General features: G+C 39.0%; 1 protein-coding gene across 4 annotated transcripts in view; it reads left to right on the top strand.

Moving 5' to 3' along the window:
- FBXW7 (F-box and WD repeat domain containing 7) overlaps window positions 1–17,663 on the top strand; it is a 122,715-nt gene that overhangs the window by 57,054 nt on the left and 47,998 nt on the right. Inside the window, exon 1 of one of the 4 annotated variants that reach the window (XM_079990448.1) lies at window positions 1,292–1,613. The exons of the other annotated variants lie outside the window; for them this stretch is intronic. Within the exon in view, the coding sequence (XP_079846574.1) occupies window positions 1,467–1,613 (147 nt within the window). The 5' untranslated portion in view covers window positions 1,292–1,466. Of the gene's footprint in view, window positions 1–1,291; window positions 1,614–17,663 lie in introns of those variants that run through there. 4 annotated transcript variants of the gene reach the window in all.

The following is a 17,663-nucleotide window of genomic DNA, read 5'->3' as shown; positions in this document are numbered from 1 at the left end:
GCTTCCTATTTCAAGAGAGATCTGTGCTTTACATATCCTAACAAAAAAAGTATGAATATATGAAATACACATTCAAAACGTATTCCACATTTTAAGCAGCATTATTAAAAGGTAAAGGGACTCCTGACCATTAGGTCCAGTCGTGGCCGACTCTGGGGTTGCGACGCTCATCTCGCTTTATTGGCCGAGGGAGCCGGCGTACAGCTTCCAGGTCATGTGGCTAGCATGACTAAGCCGCTTCTGGAGAACCAGAGCAGCGCACAGAAACACCGTTTACCTTCCTGCCGGAGCAGTAACTATTTATCTACTTGCACTTTGACGTGCTTTCGAACTGCTAGGTTGGCAGGAGCAGGGACCGAGCAACGGGAGCTCACCCCGTCGCAGGGATTCGAACCGTCAACCTTTTGATCAGCAAGTCCTAGGCTCTGTGGTTTAACCCACAGCGCCACCCGCGTCCCTTCTATGCAGCATTATTAGGCTACCGTAAATGGCTCTAAACTACGTACATAGGTAAAACAACAGAACTACAGAAGCACATCATATACAAGGCATCAAAATGCAACACGGAAAAGCTACTCCTTTTTACCTATCTCTCACCTGGAGAAATGCAGACACCTTTTCTCCTGAGGAGCTAAAGCCCTCCCCTCCCAGAAACAGCCACCAGTTACACCTTACACTCATCAACTCATGGGGAGCATCTCAGACAAGAATAAGAAAAACCAATATTCATCAATGAACAATAATGAGCAAATTAGTAAAAAAGGAGTTGGCCCTCATAGTGACTCTGGGGTTGGCAAATCCACTATATCGATTCACATTGCGGCTGCTGACACTGTTCTGTAAGCAAGAGGATAGGGTCAAAGTTGACATAGTCCTGACCGTATCTTGGTCATTCTGAACATAGGCAAGACGCTTCATATTAAAACGGTACTGCATTATTATATATAATCCCAAACATGAAGAGGTTTAATTTCTTCTTACATAATTAGAAAATGTTATGTTGTATTCTGTTTCAGGTTGTTTGATCTGAAGGTATTAGGCCTACGCCTCTCACTTTAAAAAAAATCAGTCAAAACCATAACTTATACATTTGATTCTAGTTTGAAGCTTTGCTATTTTAGTTCTAAGCAATTGAATTTTTTTTTTAAATGTCACCTATTTTGACAGTGTATGTGTTAGTGATACTGCATGGGTGGGCCAATAGCTCTTTGATTGGCAGGGACAGTCTGTCGGCATAGTCGTTTATAATTCCGCTCTATACTAGGATAGCTTGCACTTCACTAAGCAGCAGACAGGTCAAGACACTTGGTAGGAGAGATTGAGAAGATTGAGACAAAGGAAAGCAGGCCTTGGGAAGCAGAATCCTTTGCTTAAAAACCCTCAGTTACACCAGATACCAATTTTGTTGAGCTTCTTAGTAATGCCCTTTTGTTACAAACAATTCTGGACCATGTGAGAACTGTACAATGTCAAAACCAGGAAAATCACCCGTAAATCATGGCCTGGTTCCTGTTGATCTTCCAAGTACAAAAACGCCATTGCCCCACCAAACTGTGATGAAGATATTTAGCATCAGCATCATTGCGCAAGGCCTTCCTTTCTGTCGTAGACGGGTAAGTGCTATTATTTTTGTTCCCTTGTATGTGAAGGCCTGCTGTTGTTTACTTTATCTTTAAGTACCATAGCTCCGGTGTGGCAGTTTCGGTCCATGAAGGATGATACGTTATTTTCCTTTGCGATTTTCTTGTGGAACCTACATAATTTGAAATTAGAAAAATCATGTATATGTGTATGCTTTAACAGTATGTTTGGCCCATGTCGTTTTCAAATATTGTTCTCCAATTCTGTTGAAGAATAAATTAAAACATCAAATTGTAAAAATTAATTATGGTGTCTTTGCAGGATAAGTTATTCGGTGCTGCTGTGCGAATATTTTCTTTGTAACTCCTTACATGAAATGTTTCATAGATAATACAAACTTTAAACTTTTGTATTAAATAATGCTGTTGGGAAAATTAAGTGTACTTGGATAATTTGTGTATTACAGAACAGCACTGGCCCCTCTGCAAATGGGACTCCTGCAATGGAGCCAGTAGCTTTTCATTTAAATTTAATTGTGATTTTAAACACTTTATTACAAGTAAAATTCAAAAGTGGTCAACTTAATTATAATTTTTTTTCTTTATGTCTATCCTGAGTGGCATATCTTGTTCAGCGTCGTAATAAGGGTCAGAATGAGATGTCTACTTCCACTTTAGGTTGGAGTGGCTAGTGGTTTGAGCTGCTTGCCCATGTGTGTGCTACAGTTTACTTTAAAATAACGTTTGGTAATGCCCAGCAAGCCTTCTGAAAATTTCAGATTTATTTTCTATAGCAAAATCTAAATTTCTCTTCAGTAAAAACCAGCTGGTAAAGAACATGGAAGCAAATTTAAGTTCTAGAAATGAATGACACTTTGAATTTCTCCTAATTACTTAAACCTTCAATCGGCTGATGCCAACTTTCTCCTTGTTTGAATTCAATTATTTGGTAGCCGTCAAATGTTTACAGTAATCCTTGCAAGTAAAAATACTTTAGTTATGAGATCTGACAGTTCATGTCTTATGCATCTCTAGCACTAGTTATATTCAGCTTGTGTTGAGCACATTACTATAAATGGTCACAGAACACAACAGTTAGCCATCTGATTATTCTATTACTTTATGAAGATGCAAAGTGGGACTCAGTGCTAGTTACTGGTTTCTTTGTATGAAAAATGCTAGATCTTCTTACAAAAATAATATTGTGAAGAATTAATAGTGTATCAACTTAATGTATCTCTTAAAATTAAAGCATCCACAGATGTGCTGTTTTATATTCTTAATTAAATGAAATATAAGTTTCAGGCTACAAAACATTTATAAAGAAACCCATGCAATTATACATGTATCACATAGGTAAATAAGAATGGTATTAATCTCATTAAATATTGATGACTAATGTGTATATAAACTGTAAATTACATAGTGCATACTGTAAAATTATTTTATTTCTACTTTAAAGTTTCCAGTAACATGCATTATTATTTAAAAATCATTATTTGGCATGTATTTTTTTCATGGGCATTGCATGGGCATCAGTTTAGGTGTGCTCATTTAACCCATTCTGTTCATGGTTCATGCTACCCTTTGAGCTTCTACAATGACATACCTGACTGAAGTTTATGGTCTCTCCATCAAAGTATGCACTCTTATGAACATGGTTTAGTGGAATTTGAAAGCTGTAGCCACCTCTGATTGCTGGCAACTTCAAGTAACTTCATTTTTATTTGTCTAAACTGATGCCCTTCATTTTAAGCACATAATGAAGGTTATATGTGCTTATTCAGTATTTATTTGGGAGTTTGCAGCTAGTATTTGTTTCAATGGGTTATAATCCATTTCAGCAGTAGAGATCATTTATCACATCACTGCTCTACCTTAAGTAGTATACCACATGCTCCGCACAAAACACCACATAACTTTTCTCAGCTCTCTGCACTATTAGATCTTAAATGTGACTGGAATATTCCCCAAAATGAAAACTGCATTTCTTCGTTCACTTCTGTGAAACCATACTAAAATGTGTATGACAATGCAAATAGAATTTAAATTTTAGTCAGTTTAAATCTGAGAGATTTTTTTCATTGCTATAGGTTGTTGGTTTTTTTTTAAAAAAACCACACCTTTCAAATCCCGTGTCATGAAAATAGTGATACTAGAGGGATTGACATGAAAAGTATATTGTGAAATAGAAATACCCTACTAATGCTATATTGCAGGTAAATCTCGGAAGTGTTGTGCTAGACTTTGATCACTGACCTGCAATTCAAATGTTTTGAGCACTGCAGTGAAATTCTCCTTTAGTTTTCTTTTTCTTTTTAAAATTCTATGATTTTAGCCTTGAGCAACCCAACTACCTGATCTGCACCATCTGGGTATCTTTTGTGCAAATATGTTAATATTTACCTATCTAGAATTTAAGAAAGGTGTTTGGTTACATTTCCATTTTATTTGTACCGTGATACCAGGAGCACATTTAAACAAATACAAGGGTTTGCAACCTGTTAAATAAAGTCTAATCCCACCCCCACCTCCAATTTAAACAACAGCAGTTTCTTTCTTTACTTCATTGCTCTACAGTTTGGGGAACTTCTTTGAGCTCTAAAAGTTACTTTGATTTTGATTTTTTTCTTTGAAGCCCAGCTAAATGCATGGAGTTAGTTCTCTGACTATGTCTATTGACGGACACTTTTCAGGGTGTTGGATAGTCTCTAATATAAGAAACACACAATGTGGAATGGTGCTCTTTTTTGTAGTGTGTGTGTTGTTTTGTCAGGCATACATAAGTATTAATATCAGCCACATCTTGTATTATAGATGCCCGTGTAGCCAAAATAGCATTATTTATGCACTTAGAGAGCAAGTATCATTGGACTTCAAGGAGCCTTAAAGTTTAGAGAAGTACATTTTATTTGGAGGGGGGAAACCTAAAGGGAGAAACCCATAAAACAACCAGTGAAGACTGACCATGTTTGGTGTGCATGAAATATTTATTGACCTTTGGAAGAACAGAAAACCAAGGTGAGGGAAGGCAATGGGAATAATGGGCTGGCTGGCTGGAACCATGAGCAGGAGGAAACTCTTTGTTGGAAGGCCCCTCTTGTCTTCATTATAATACTAACTTTTATTTATTTATCAGATTTGTTACCTGCCCTTCACAATAAGGGTCTCAGGGCGGGTTACAACAATATATCATGCAATTATAAAAAGAAATAAATTCTTTCATTCAAAACAGTATAATTTCAGCAGAAATACCTAAGCTAGGGTTGCAGCTAAGTAGAGATGGGCAAATAGGTCCATGCTGTATTTTTCTCATTTTAAAGCTTGTTCCATTTGCCTGTCCATTTGCAGTTTCAAAAAACTGTACCAAAATTCACATGCATAATTCCATGCATATTGCTCATAATATTTGTGTTGTATACAGTGATGCCTACTATTAACATAATATATGCAGACATTTTCCCTTACCACATTTTGTACATATTTCCCCAGAGAGATGTTTTGGGTGTGTGCTCTTTAATTAGAGAACTGCATCACAAAATTTGAAGCGGTTCAAATTTTGAAGGATAAGCTGTATTCAAGTTTGTGTATTTGTTTATGAAGTGCAAATTAGGTGGGTTCACATGAAAATGCAAACTGAACCAATTTATCCCTCATCCCTACCCCAGATATGCACAACCTTCCTCTCTGAAGCCTAGCAATTATCTCTTATTGCTCTGCTCCTGAGATAAATAGTTCCACACTTGTTTCCTCTAAATGTCTTCAAGACATACTTATCCCAGCAGTTCAGTTTGTGGAGGACCTTTAAGGTAGTGAGAAAGCTTACATGGTACAGAGGAAAAAGTAGTCCTGCCTTATTTAACATGGCTGTTTGTCTGTCTGAGAAATATTTACTGGTAATTGCAAATCACTGCAAATGAGGCAACTCCTAGTTTTGAATATGAACCAGGCTTCTTTTCTGTGTTTTGTGACGAATCATAGGAGCGACATGATAATACAGTGGTACCTCAGGTTACATACGCTTCAGGTTACATACGCTTCAGGTTACAGACTCTGCTAACCCAGAAATATTACCTCGGGTTAAGAACTTTGCTTCAGGATGAGAACAGAAATCGTGCTCCGGAGGTGCGGCGGCAGCAGGAGGCCCCATTAGCTAAAGTGGTGTTTCAGGTTAAGAACAGTTTCAGGTTAAGAATAGACCTCCAGAATGAATTAAGTACTTAACCCGAGGTACCACTGTATTTATGAATGCCCTCAAATATAACCATTCTATTAAACATTGGTTCTGACCTACATTGTTGATGTTTCATCACTGATAAAATGAACTTGTAGGTCTAATTGTTCTGAGACTACAAATGGTGGACATTCCCCAAAGGCAACTTTCTATTAATAGCACCACCGTATGTTTTCTTCTCGTGATAACACCAACAGCTGACAAGAATGCGGGCAGTCTTGACTATTTGCTTTAGTACTGCTGCATTCCATTCACATTTTTCTCATAGCACGTTTTCTTCAGCAGCACACTTAGAGAGGCTCCGCCAATCCCAAGATACTTTCAGGAGTGAGGTGGTCTTCCTGCTAGTCTATGACTATAAACAGAACCCTACTAGCAATTGATTTCATTTCAGATATTGATCTTTTGCTGGCCCAATTTAATCTATGTATGTCTTCTGCAAACATTATGCCTTCTTACTGAGCTGTGCATTTGGAATGTTTGTTATGTATACACTTTGAATTTTCAGAATTGAACCCAAGCACCTGACATTCAGTTTTATGAAGTATATGAAAGAAGGGAGGAATCTTGAGATGAGGGCAACAAGTGGATTCAAATTACAAGAAAGAAGATTCTGACTAAATATTAGGAAGAGCTTTCTGAAAGTCAGAGCTGTTTGACAGTGGGACGGACTTCCTTCGGAAGGTGGTGGACTCTCCTTCACTAGAGGTTTTTAAACCGAGGTTGAATGGCCATCAGGGATTCTTTAGTTGTGATTCTTGCATTGCAGACAGTTGGACTTGATGACCCTCGGTGGCTGCTTCCAGCTCCTCTATTCTATGAGCCTGTGATTAATAGCCAGCTTCTGGGATGGTAATTGAGCCAGGCTTTCAGCTTCTTCTTGCAAACAGCAGTGTGCAACACTGTTCCTTCTAATAGCGAAGGAAAAGGGAGGAAAGCAAAATGAGCTTGGTTTTCATTCATTTTGCAATAGGAAGCCAGGAAGTGGAGTGCAAAAATGGCCATTTATAGGGTGAAGTGAAAACTTGAGTTCATTTCTTTTATGATTATTGGGCACGGATAACATGTGATACTGCTAGTGCAGACAGCTGTTTCTGCTAAGCCCTCTAGCATGCAATATATAACAGTAACAGATGTAGTCTAGGATACCTTATGTCCATTTTTAAAACTGTATCAACCCAATGCTTTTTTCCTTGTCTGCAAACCTTAAAACTGCCATGCTACATTGTTGACACATTTTCACAAACAGGATAAATAATTTTCTTTGCAGAAACATTTACATTGGAAATTTGAGAGTATTTTTGGAATCCTTTGATTCTCTACCAGCGTAATTAAATCATTCCTAAAGAAAAGAAAATTCTCACCCAACCTAAATTTACTTGTTTAGTGGAGAAATTTAACTCTGGCACCAGTGCAACAGTTTTACTAGATCTTGTCTGCTGTTAAATTCAATTTGTATTTGTCAGATTGTACTTCAGACAGTTATTAGTTGCTTATTATGTTTAAGTTAGTGCAAAGCTTTTATCGTTGCAGTGATTTCTCTTCATCTATATTTAAACTGGTACCAATTACTGTCAAGTTACATTTTTATGGAAGCAGGGGATCTATTCCAAATTGTGATAATCTTACTGGCTTTATTTACTTAGACCTGTAAATTTGCTGTTAACACATTGCAATTCTATCTTTCCCTATACCAGAAATTAAATCAGACCATGAAATACATTATTTGCAAAAGACAAAGAAGTACTGAATAAAGATGATAAAAGGCAAAATAAAATGTATAGATATTAGCATTAAAAGCACATAAATGTGTGAAATTCTTACATTTGAAGATTAGTTGCAACAGAAAATGTTGTTGCATTGACTACTTCCTGCTTTATTGTTTGTAGGTGAAATTAAAATAATGTGATGGAGTTAAATGTCACTTTCCTGTCTTTATTATGTATAATGCAAGCAATATAGATATTGTTAATAGTTTATTTTTGTAAAGTGCTGTGAAGCCAATATAGTCTGCTTATTTTTCTTTACAATGATCCCAGAAAATCCATGTTGTGTGAAACCTCTGACATTGACTGACTGACCAAGCTGGTGTGGTGGCATATAATTTCCAGTTTCTCATGGAATTTACAGTTTGCTATCTGGTTTCTATGAGAGACAGGAAAGTTGTCATTTTGTTGACTTTACAAATTGTACAGAATCCTGCTGAGCAGTGGGAAAAGATCTCAGGATCCTGCATCCACAAATTTGTTCTGCACAGTTGCCATAGTGAATTGCCTTCTCTTCTCTGGCAAGCACAGAGCTGAGCCTATACCACCTCCCAAAGATGGAGTTCCTGAGCTTTAGAAGGTAGAATATCTTCTCCACATGAAGTTGTGCTATGCTTCTGGGTTGTCAATCATATCTCAAATGCCCACATGATGACAGAGACAAGACCTTGCCTCTTTGGTAAGATTGATGGCCAGCATCAATTTTGTCGGGATACCAAGGCTAGTCAAAAATCTGAGGACCTCTGCCCTTGATACAGGGAAGCTCTCTGGCAAGGAGGCAAAGGAACCTAAAGGAAAGGTCAGTAGAGATTTATGCTTGAGAAAATGGTCAAAGAGGTTAGGAAATGGAGGGAAGAATATGCTTAACACCCAGAAGGGCTCTGCAGTTCAAGGAAAAGATTCAGTCCAGTTCACGTTAGTGCTGCTTTGAATGTAACCCACTAACCTCACTCAATATAACCATCTCTTATTTGACACACCATTACAAGTACCCAATGCAGCAATGTTAGTTGGGTCCTCTAATAAGGATTCAAATCTGCTAGTTAGCAATCTAGTGAAACAGCGTAAAACAGAACCTGTAATTAAAAAGCAGAGATTCAAAATTGTAACTGGAATGAATCATTTGATTTATTGATGTGTAATTCTTCATTTAAGGTGGGAGTGGGAAACCTCAGGTGTGGGGGACAGACATGGTTTTTCAGGTTTCTCTTTTGAGCCTGTGTCTCTCCCTGGGCTCCACGCCTCAATGCCCTTGCTCCACACTCTCCTCAAGTGCTTTTGCCTGACAGGAAGTGTCTTTGAAATGCGGTAATGCCTCTGATTTTATGTGTGTAGGAAACCACTGACTGAAATGTAGCCTGTAAAAAAAGGTAAGAGATGCTTCTGTTGCTCCACTTACTTTTGTCTCTGGCCATGCTCACTACTGACATGTCACCCCCAGAAGTTTGTTTATAAGGCAATACAGCCCTCACATCATACTTGCATAGTTAAAGCCCCCAACTCATTTTCTATGCCAGCTGAAGATTTGGCCTCTGTTTAACTTTCTGCAGCTCATCTACTTTGTGAAATAGCATTTCTGAGCTCCATCTCATATTAACACAGGGGTGTGGGACTTTCAGCTGAGGGAAAACATCTGAAGAAGTGTTGGTAGGCAGCAAGCAGAGAGAGTGAGAGTGAGAGAAAGAATTTTTTAAAAAATTAAAAAAATACATTTTATATAGATCGGACCTGGATCAAGGGATGGAATTGCAAATCTTACATCAGTTTTATTACTTAAATAGACAGATTCGTTTATGTCATAGATTATTGATTGCCTTAAACTGAATCAACATAATTATTGATTACCTTAACCCCCATTTTTTTCTCACCACATTTTTCTGAAACATTTCAACAATCAGAGGTGTACCTTGGGTTGGCCGCGTTGGCCCTTGCCGACAGCGCAGGCCAGGGGTTGCAAAATCACTTCCCTCTAGGTGCTTCAGCAGAGGAATTTCTGCAGAGCTCCCTCTCCAGTCAGTCTGTAGTGGGGCTTTCCATGAGGACACACCTGCTTGGCTCTGTCCAGGGCTGATGATGTGATGGAGAAACATCAGGTGAGATGCTTAATTTAGCACAGCCTTGTTGCTTTCCCCTGGTTTCTTTCCCCCATTGACCAATTTCCAGGATGTGCATGTTTACCCCAGAGAGCAAGGGTCATTGACTTGGGCAGGGCTTACTTCCGAGTACAGTGTGTAGTCGGGTACAACCTCCAAATTAGTGCCTTTCTGCTGGTGCCTTGTCAGAAGTAATGAAAAGGCAAGTGAGGTATTATCAGAAGTTATTGCCTCCTGCCTGCCAGATTTAGGCTGCAGTCCTGTGCAGCCACTTTCCTGGGAGTAAGCCCCATTGAACTCAGTGGAGTTTATTTTTGAGTAGACATTTATAGGATTGCACTGTTAAATGCTAAGTTTGTCATTATTGAACCGTGTCAGTTTTTTGGGAAGTTTGCTTTGGGGGGGGGGGGGTCCTAGATCATTTTACCAAGAGTGCAAGGGAGCCTAGGTATGCCTCTGACAACAATGCTTAAAACTTTGAATCCACCATGACACTATTTTCATCTTTTCATGTTCTTTAGCATCTTTTCAAAAGGAAAACATAATTCCATTTATGCTGTTGATCTCAATTTAGCATCAAAACTGCTATGGTCTCACATGACTGTTACCAAGAAGGAGTTTACACAAATGTGGCACAGAGTTGAACTTTCTCCATATCAATTAAAGTGTTTGTAAACATTCAGTGATATTGAAGTACTGCTACACTTAACAGTCATGTGTGAGAGTCAGTTTATATCCTATAACCTGTGTGTGCCCAAGTTACATGTTATATTTGTATACTCTTTACTGCAAGGAGTTTAGGGTAAATGGAGTGTTCACAGGGGACGGGGTATCTTTCAGGTACTGCCAAACCCTTCAGCCGTTCGCTGGAAATCTGTCTAAAGGAGACTACCACGCAGAACATACTTCCAAATGTGAATATTTCTGATTTTCTGTTTACATAAACACATTATAATAGCATGTTCTAATGTTTTAGCTGATCATGTGCTTTTCACTTGACTGTGGCAAGTTATATGTTGAGCTGCTCTTCTGTCAGTGAACATGTAGGGGCACTGTAGTACTATTTTTAAAGTTCCCTAATCTGCAGATATTGCCAGAATCATGGCTGTTCTAATGATTGAAGTAAATTTAGTACTGCAAAACCATATGTATGCTGTTGTCAATATTAGATTTTCTTTGATTGTGTTAGAGCAATTTTCTGTTGGTGTGACATAAGTATATATCTCTATATTATTCATATGTTGACTGCCCAACAACAGTCTCTATAGGTGACTTAAAATTGAATTTTTACTTTCAACCTCTGTATTCTACTTGACGTAACTTGGTTTGGTGATGGAGGGGAAATATGCCAATACAACAGAGGCTAATATGCTGTACAATTCAAAGATTTTCAAAATTAAGAGTGGCAATAAACAGTACTCATATGTAATTAACATTCAGCATAAAACTCCAGATAAATCTTACATGACTCTAATTTAACACCTCATTTCCAAGTATCATTGTGAATAAGGAGGTACAGGATTAGGTCTTCATTATGCTTTGCGAAAGTGATAGTATAGAGATGTCTATGATGTATTGATCACACCCAAATACATTTCTAAAGTACTGTAAAAAATTAATGGACAAAAATGACACGGCATTAATTAATATGAATCATATTCGTTTCACAATTGTATCCACTTCTTTTTAATATTTCCTCCATGGAAAAATATTATATCTAGTTTTGTTTCTCTTTGGCAGTGAATAGTTAAAATTTATTTTTGTTTTATAAAGCACAATCTCCCAGATGCTAAGCAGCCTTTGAGAATTTGAGATTGTAGTTTGTTAGAGTTACCATGATGAATTGGGTTGCATATTTATATATGCTACGCTCCTATATTTAGAGTGTAATGAAAAATAATAAGTAAAGAAGTACGGACTATGGAATAAGCGCTATATGCCTTGGAAATGATCCCTGGAATGAAATGTCCGACAGAGTTCATTAAAGAAACTACACTTTAAGAAGAAATTTTGTGGATTATAACCAACAAGACTCATGGAGGAAACCCATACACTGCTTTCACTGATCTATTGCAAGGATAGGGAACTAGTTTCAGTCCAAAGGTGAGATTGGAATGTGGCCAACCTTTTGTGGGCCAAAGGCAGAAGTGGGTGTGGCAAAAGTGTGTTCCCAATTGTTCCTTTGCAGTGTGGTTTAAATTTGGCAGGGATCAGATGAACTCAGGAGCACTATTTGGAGTATAATTTAGCTGGAAATATTTGAGATGGGAAAATAGCTCCAGTTTTCTAATACAGATGATTTTATCATTGTAATTTGGAGTTTCGTAACCTGCTTTGGATGGGCTTTGCCTAGAAAAGCAATATAGAAATAGGTTAAAATAGCTAACATTTTGAAATTTTACTAATTTTGAAATTTTACTAATACCTTGTCTGATGTATGCTTCACTAGCGAATGCATAGCTAAATGATGTAATAAGAGGAATATATTTTTTATAAACCGTATGCCCTTCAGAAACCATAGGACGCACCATAGGACACAGTTTTTCCGTCTTAAAAACTAAGGGGAAAAGTCTGTGCGTCCTATGGAGCGAATGCAGGGGGGGGGGGAGGCAAGCAGGAAAAGCCCCCAAGAGCCACACACAAGCTTCGCGCGGCTCTTGCGGGCTTTTCCCCAGGAGGGAGAAGGGACTGACGCGGCCAGTCAGTCCCTTCTCCCTCCTCTAGAAAAGCCTTGCGCAATCTCTCCAGTCGTGGGAGGCTGTGCAAGGCTAAAGAGGAAGCCCGGGCAGCGAGCGCGATCCATCCCACTCACTGCCCAGGCTTCGTCTTTAGCCGTGCGCGCCTCTCCAGCCGTGGGAGGCTGCACAAGGCTAAAGAAGCCAACTTTTAAAAAATCTCTATATCTCTACCTCTTTTTCTTTTTTTGTCCTTTCTCCACCCCCTTATTTTCCTCTCAATCAGTGTTTTTATCTAGATTAACGTTTTAGTTTGGAGGGGGGGGAATATTATAAAAAAGGAAACTTTGCAGCTTTTATTTTAGTATACAATAAAAACAGATTAAACAAAACACAAGAGAAGGAACTAGCATAGAAGAAGAAGAGAAAAGGGAAAGAGGAAGGATACAAAGCCATTTACCAGAGGTAGATCTTAACCCTTGCCTCACCTGGGAGCTTCTCTGGGCAGGAATTCCCTCGGCTTAAGTGGGGTGAGGGAAGAGTGGCAGGTAGGGGGGTACCTACCTAGACAATGAAGCCACATGTCTCTCCAATGAAAATTGGGAGTGGGCATTGTGTGAAGTGGCTGTGGATCTCCTGCCGCAGAAGTGTAGGACTGTATAGAGTTGGGAGGGCCACCCGAGGGTCATCTAGCCCAGCCCCCTCACAATGTAGGAATCACAGCTAAAGAACACCAGGCAGATGGTCCCCCAACCGCTGCTTAAAAGCCTCCAGTGGTGGAGACCCCCAACAACTTCCGAGGTCACAGAATTGCAGGGTTGGAAGGGAACCCCAGGAGTCATCTAGTCCAGCCCCAGTGTACAGCGGGCACGATCCATCCCGTTGTGCAAGGCTAAAGATGCTGCTCAAGGCTAAAGAGGAAGCGTACAGCCTTTCCATTGCTTTTTGGGGCTGGGGGGGAATAATATTTTTTCCCTTGATTTCCCCCTCTAAAAACTAGGTGTGTCCTGTGGTCCGGTGCATCCAATAGAGCGAAAAATACGGTATTTAGTCCATTCTCAGATTTCTGGGCTTGCAACATGCAGACAGAAAACAATTGTCTTGTTGGATCAGTCCAATTTGCATCTAATCCAGTATTCTGTTTCTAACACTGGCCTCTCAAAAATTCACAAGTAGAGCATGACGGTTATGGCTACCCTGTGGATAGCGGGGGAAGGATTCAGTGACTTACATAGTTTGCCACCCCATGACTAAGAGAAAAATGGTATAAATATGCAACTTAAGCTAGTGTTGCATATAAATTACACACAATGTAGGATTTGGTTTACTTGGCACTAAATTGTAGCTACTGTGTAACAAACTTTTTGGATTTCTAGTTGACCAACCAAGTTACCTGCTGTCATGCATGGTTTTGAAAAGTCATTACAGCGGGATCACAGTTTGGAAAGGATACAGCTGTTTTAGCAAATCTTTTACTATACGAAGGGCTCTTTAAACTATTTTAAAAAGTTAACATTAGAAGATTATAATTGCTGTTCAGCCCTCAGTGAAGTGGCAAACTTTTAAATAAGAGAAATAATGTGTGCTAATTCATATGTGTTTCCCTTCTCATAGCCCCCTGTAGCTGATGGAGTGGTTTGTTAATGAATAGCAAACTTTCATTAACAAGTTGGTGTCTTTTTGGAAACACACTGAACTTGCAAATGATCAGAATGGCACTTGGCATATCATTAGTGCATCAGGAATAAGCTGTAGAAAATGTGAAGAATTGGTTCATGCAGTTTAACAAAAGTACTTTAGAATTTAGGCTTTTCATTAGATGCTTGTGCCCCTTCTTGAGTCCCCCCCCCTTTCCTTTCTCTCCATTCTCTCGCTATCTGTACAGGCCCTTCTTTTCTTTTTTCCAAACCTCCCCCACCTCTGTTCAATGGCTAATCTGCAAAGTTCATGCTGCAACTGCTTCTTTGAGTGGGAGCGTTGTTCTGCCCATTTCGTACCAGCTTTGTTACTGTGCAGTATTTTTCAGCTGTTTGCGCTCATTATCATACAGCTGGTATTTAGAAGAGAGAGGGAAGCAGGCAGAAGCTGCACTGTCTGCAAGTATAAGAAGTTCTTTTGCAAGTGGGGTACTGGCAGATGGGGCATGTGTTTTCAACGGGTTTTGCTGATAACAGACTGCATTAAAAATCATTCTGAGAAAGTCTTAAGGTCAGCCCTATGAATTCAGAGCTTGAGAGGTATTCAGCTTTTGGAAGCCCTTTTTAGAATATTAATTAACCCAGCACATGAAAGTGACAAATGGCTTGTTTACATAACTGTTATTCCTCCTGCCTCTATTATACTTTTTCCATTTAATGGTTTTACTCTTTCAACATCAATTAATTTTTATCATACCATTGATAGGCAAGGTATAAATATTTAAACAGGTAAGCGATAGTAGTAAATTTGGGAAGGAGCCCACAGGTCAATGGAAATGCATATGGCTTGCATGTAAAAGGGCTGCGCTTCATTCCCAAGCATTTCCATCCAAGGGATTTCACATAGCAGGACTAGAGAACCATTTTTTTGTCAGAGTAGATCATATTAGGCCAAAAGTCTCACTCATACATTGGTATGTACATTTAGGATCAGTGTTACAGGTTGAAGTTGGATATTAACTTAGGTTTATTTATGACGGGGAAGGGAACCTTTGGCCCTTTAATTTCTGTCGTCCCTGAGTATTGGCCATGCTAGCTGGGGCTGATGGCAGCTGAGGACCACAGATTCCCCTCCTGATTTACACAAGCCACTTTCATAAATGATACCAAATAGGTGGAAACAATGCTATTGATAGCTATGTCATTTCTTCCCACAGATATTATTTGCGTTCTCTTTCTCAATACCATTCTTTACCCACACATTCAGATTACTTATAACAGTTTTATTACAGTTTTATCTGACTCCATAAGGCTCTCTGTCTGTATTTATCATAGTCATTCAGGTATCTCACATTGCCTGATTGCAGTCAGCAGACATCCTTTAGAAACACCCCCCCACAAAAAAACATTCCAGACTGATATAAAGGAAATGTTTATTTACATTAATAACATTAATCGTTGTAGTGATCATATTTGACTTCTAAGTCATACATTCGTAGAAGATGGAAGGTTAAAAGATGCAAGCAATGACTACGCACTACATTTAGTGCTCCTCAACTTTCTCACATTTTCAACAGGAAGCGTTACATGAGTTAAGTGAATCCCTTATAATCTTCTTGTCTTTAAATACATTGTTAGCTGGTCTTTTGCATTAATAAAGCAGGGCAGAGGTAGAGTTTGGCTGGCTATGGTTCACGCAGATGTATACCATTCTAAAAGCACTTCAGTCTTGTGACCACAATCATAGTATTGCATCTGATTTGTAGCATAAGATGCAATGGCCTCATTTACCAAAGCTGCAGGAGATTTGGCAAGCTTTTTTATGCATCCTTGCAGCTGTGGCCTCTTTCACATATAACCATGTAAGCTGTGGTAAAGATTTGGTGAAAAAGCTCTCTGTCCTCTCATCATCCAGTGCATCATCAAGGAGGAAATCAGAAGCTCTTACTTTTGTTTTAAGTAACTGCAGTTTATCATTATTTAGAAACCAGTGACAAACTGTGGATAATCTTAACATTGGTTTAGGGAAACAAGTCAGCTTCAAAATCTTGCTTTATGACCGGGTTGGGGAATCTGTGGTGCTCCAGAAGTTATGACTATAATTCCCATATCCCTGACCACTGATCTTTGGCCTGCTTGCTAGGGGTGATAGTTGTTGGGATTCCAACAACATTTGGAAGGTCTAAGGTTATTATTTATTAAATTTGTTGTTCACAAAACATATAGGTCATGTACAAAACAATAGAAGAAAACATCAAAACACAATAAATACAACTATTAATAAATAAAAGCTGCAACCAAAGCAACTTCACCTAGTAGCAAAAGTTGTATCAAAACTAAACAACAACAACAACAACTATACATCCCTCATACCCTCAGAAACAGCATTGCTGATTTATGATTCTGACTTAAGGTTGACCACAATTTTAGGTTTTCTGGGTTCAGTGGCATAGCGTGGGGGTGCAGGGGGGGCTGTGCTCGCACTTGCAGCTCTCTGCCCCCTGCTAAAATCCACGGGTTAGGGGGCGCGAATTACTTGCCTTGCCCCGGGTGCTGACAACCCACACTACGCCACTGTTTGGGTTCAGACTTAATGATAGCCATGGTTAATTGAAAACACAAGTGAAATCCTCCTGCTTTTTAGCGTCACTTTAAGGGCAGCAGTGAGAACCATAAGGTGCATAGGTGCAAACTATTTTCAGATGCCTTGCTTGAATTCATTTTTAGAAAGTATTTATTGACTAAGGGTTGCACAAGTTAAATGTGCAAGTTAAATGTGTGTAAGTTTTGAGTCAACTGTATTCATGTCTAAGCATTTGCCATTACAAACATTGAGGTTACTATCCATTTTGTCTGCTTTCCTGCATATATGTTCAAGCTGAGTTGGGGGAATGAAATATCAAAGGTCATGTTCCACAAATTGTCTCTGCTCCCACCACTACCCTCACCACCCCACCCCACCCCCTAAAAAACAGACCAGCCTACTTTTTGAAGGGATAGCAATTGCTAGGAGAAGGTATGTGTTCAGGTCCTCTGCAGAGTACAAACTGGTCTTCTCATCTTCTGTTTGAACACATGATGGTGGCAGCAAAGGTATACCTTTTGTAGTCCATCTTAAACAATGCTTTTAGGAACCTGCATCCATTTTGTGCATGCATGTGTGTCTCACATCAACTGTTGAAAGCTACGAGATAAAGCAAAAAAGGTTAAGGGAAGTATTCATTTGATTTCAGCCCTTGAGTTGAGAGTGAGAAGCTCCTATTATTACAGTATTATCATTACTGTTACATTTATATCCCACCTTCCCTCCAAGAAACTCAAGATGACGTACATGGATCTCTTCCCCTCTCAATTTATTTGCACAACATCCCTGCAAGGTAGGTGAGGCTGAAGACGGTGACTTTCCCATGATCACCCAGCAATCTTAATGGCTGAGTGGGGATTTGAGCACCAGAAAGCAAAATCTTATTTATGCCATCAGAGGAACTGTTTGTATCATGTTAAACCACTAAAGAGACTCCCAGGCTTCTGAAGCAGTGAATATTTCTCTGTAGTGTCATTATTCATTGGGCCATTCAGTCCAAAAATATGTGCATAAGTAAAATTTAGCTCATACAAAGGCTTTGTAGATTTGTTGGGCCACATATTTCTGGTTGTGCAAAAATAGAACTGTAAACC

Source organism: Podarcis cretensis (genome assembly GCF_951804945.1).
Source record: "Podarcis cretensis genome assembly, chromosome: 9".
NCBI classification, from domain to species: Eukaryota; Metazoa; Chordata; class Lepidosauria; order Squamata; family Lacertidae; genus Podarcis; species Podarcis cretensis.
Note: the sequence above shows the minus strand (reverse complement) of the source record. Positions and strands in the feature narration are given on the sequence as shown.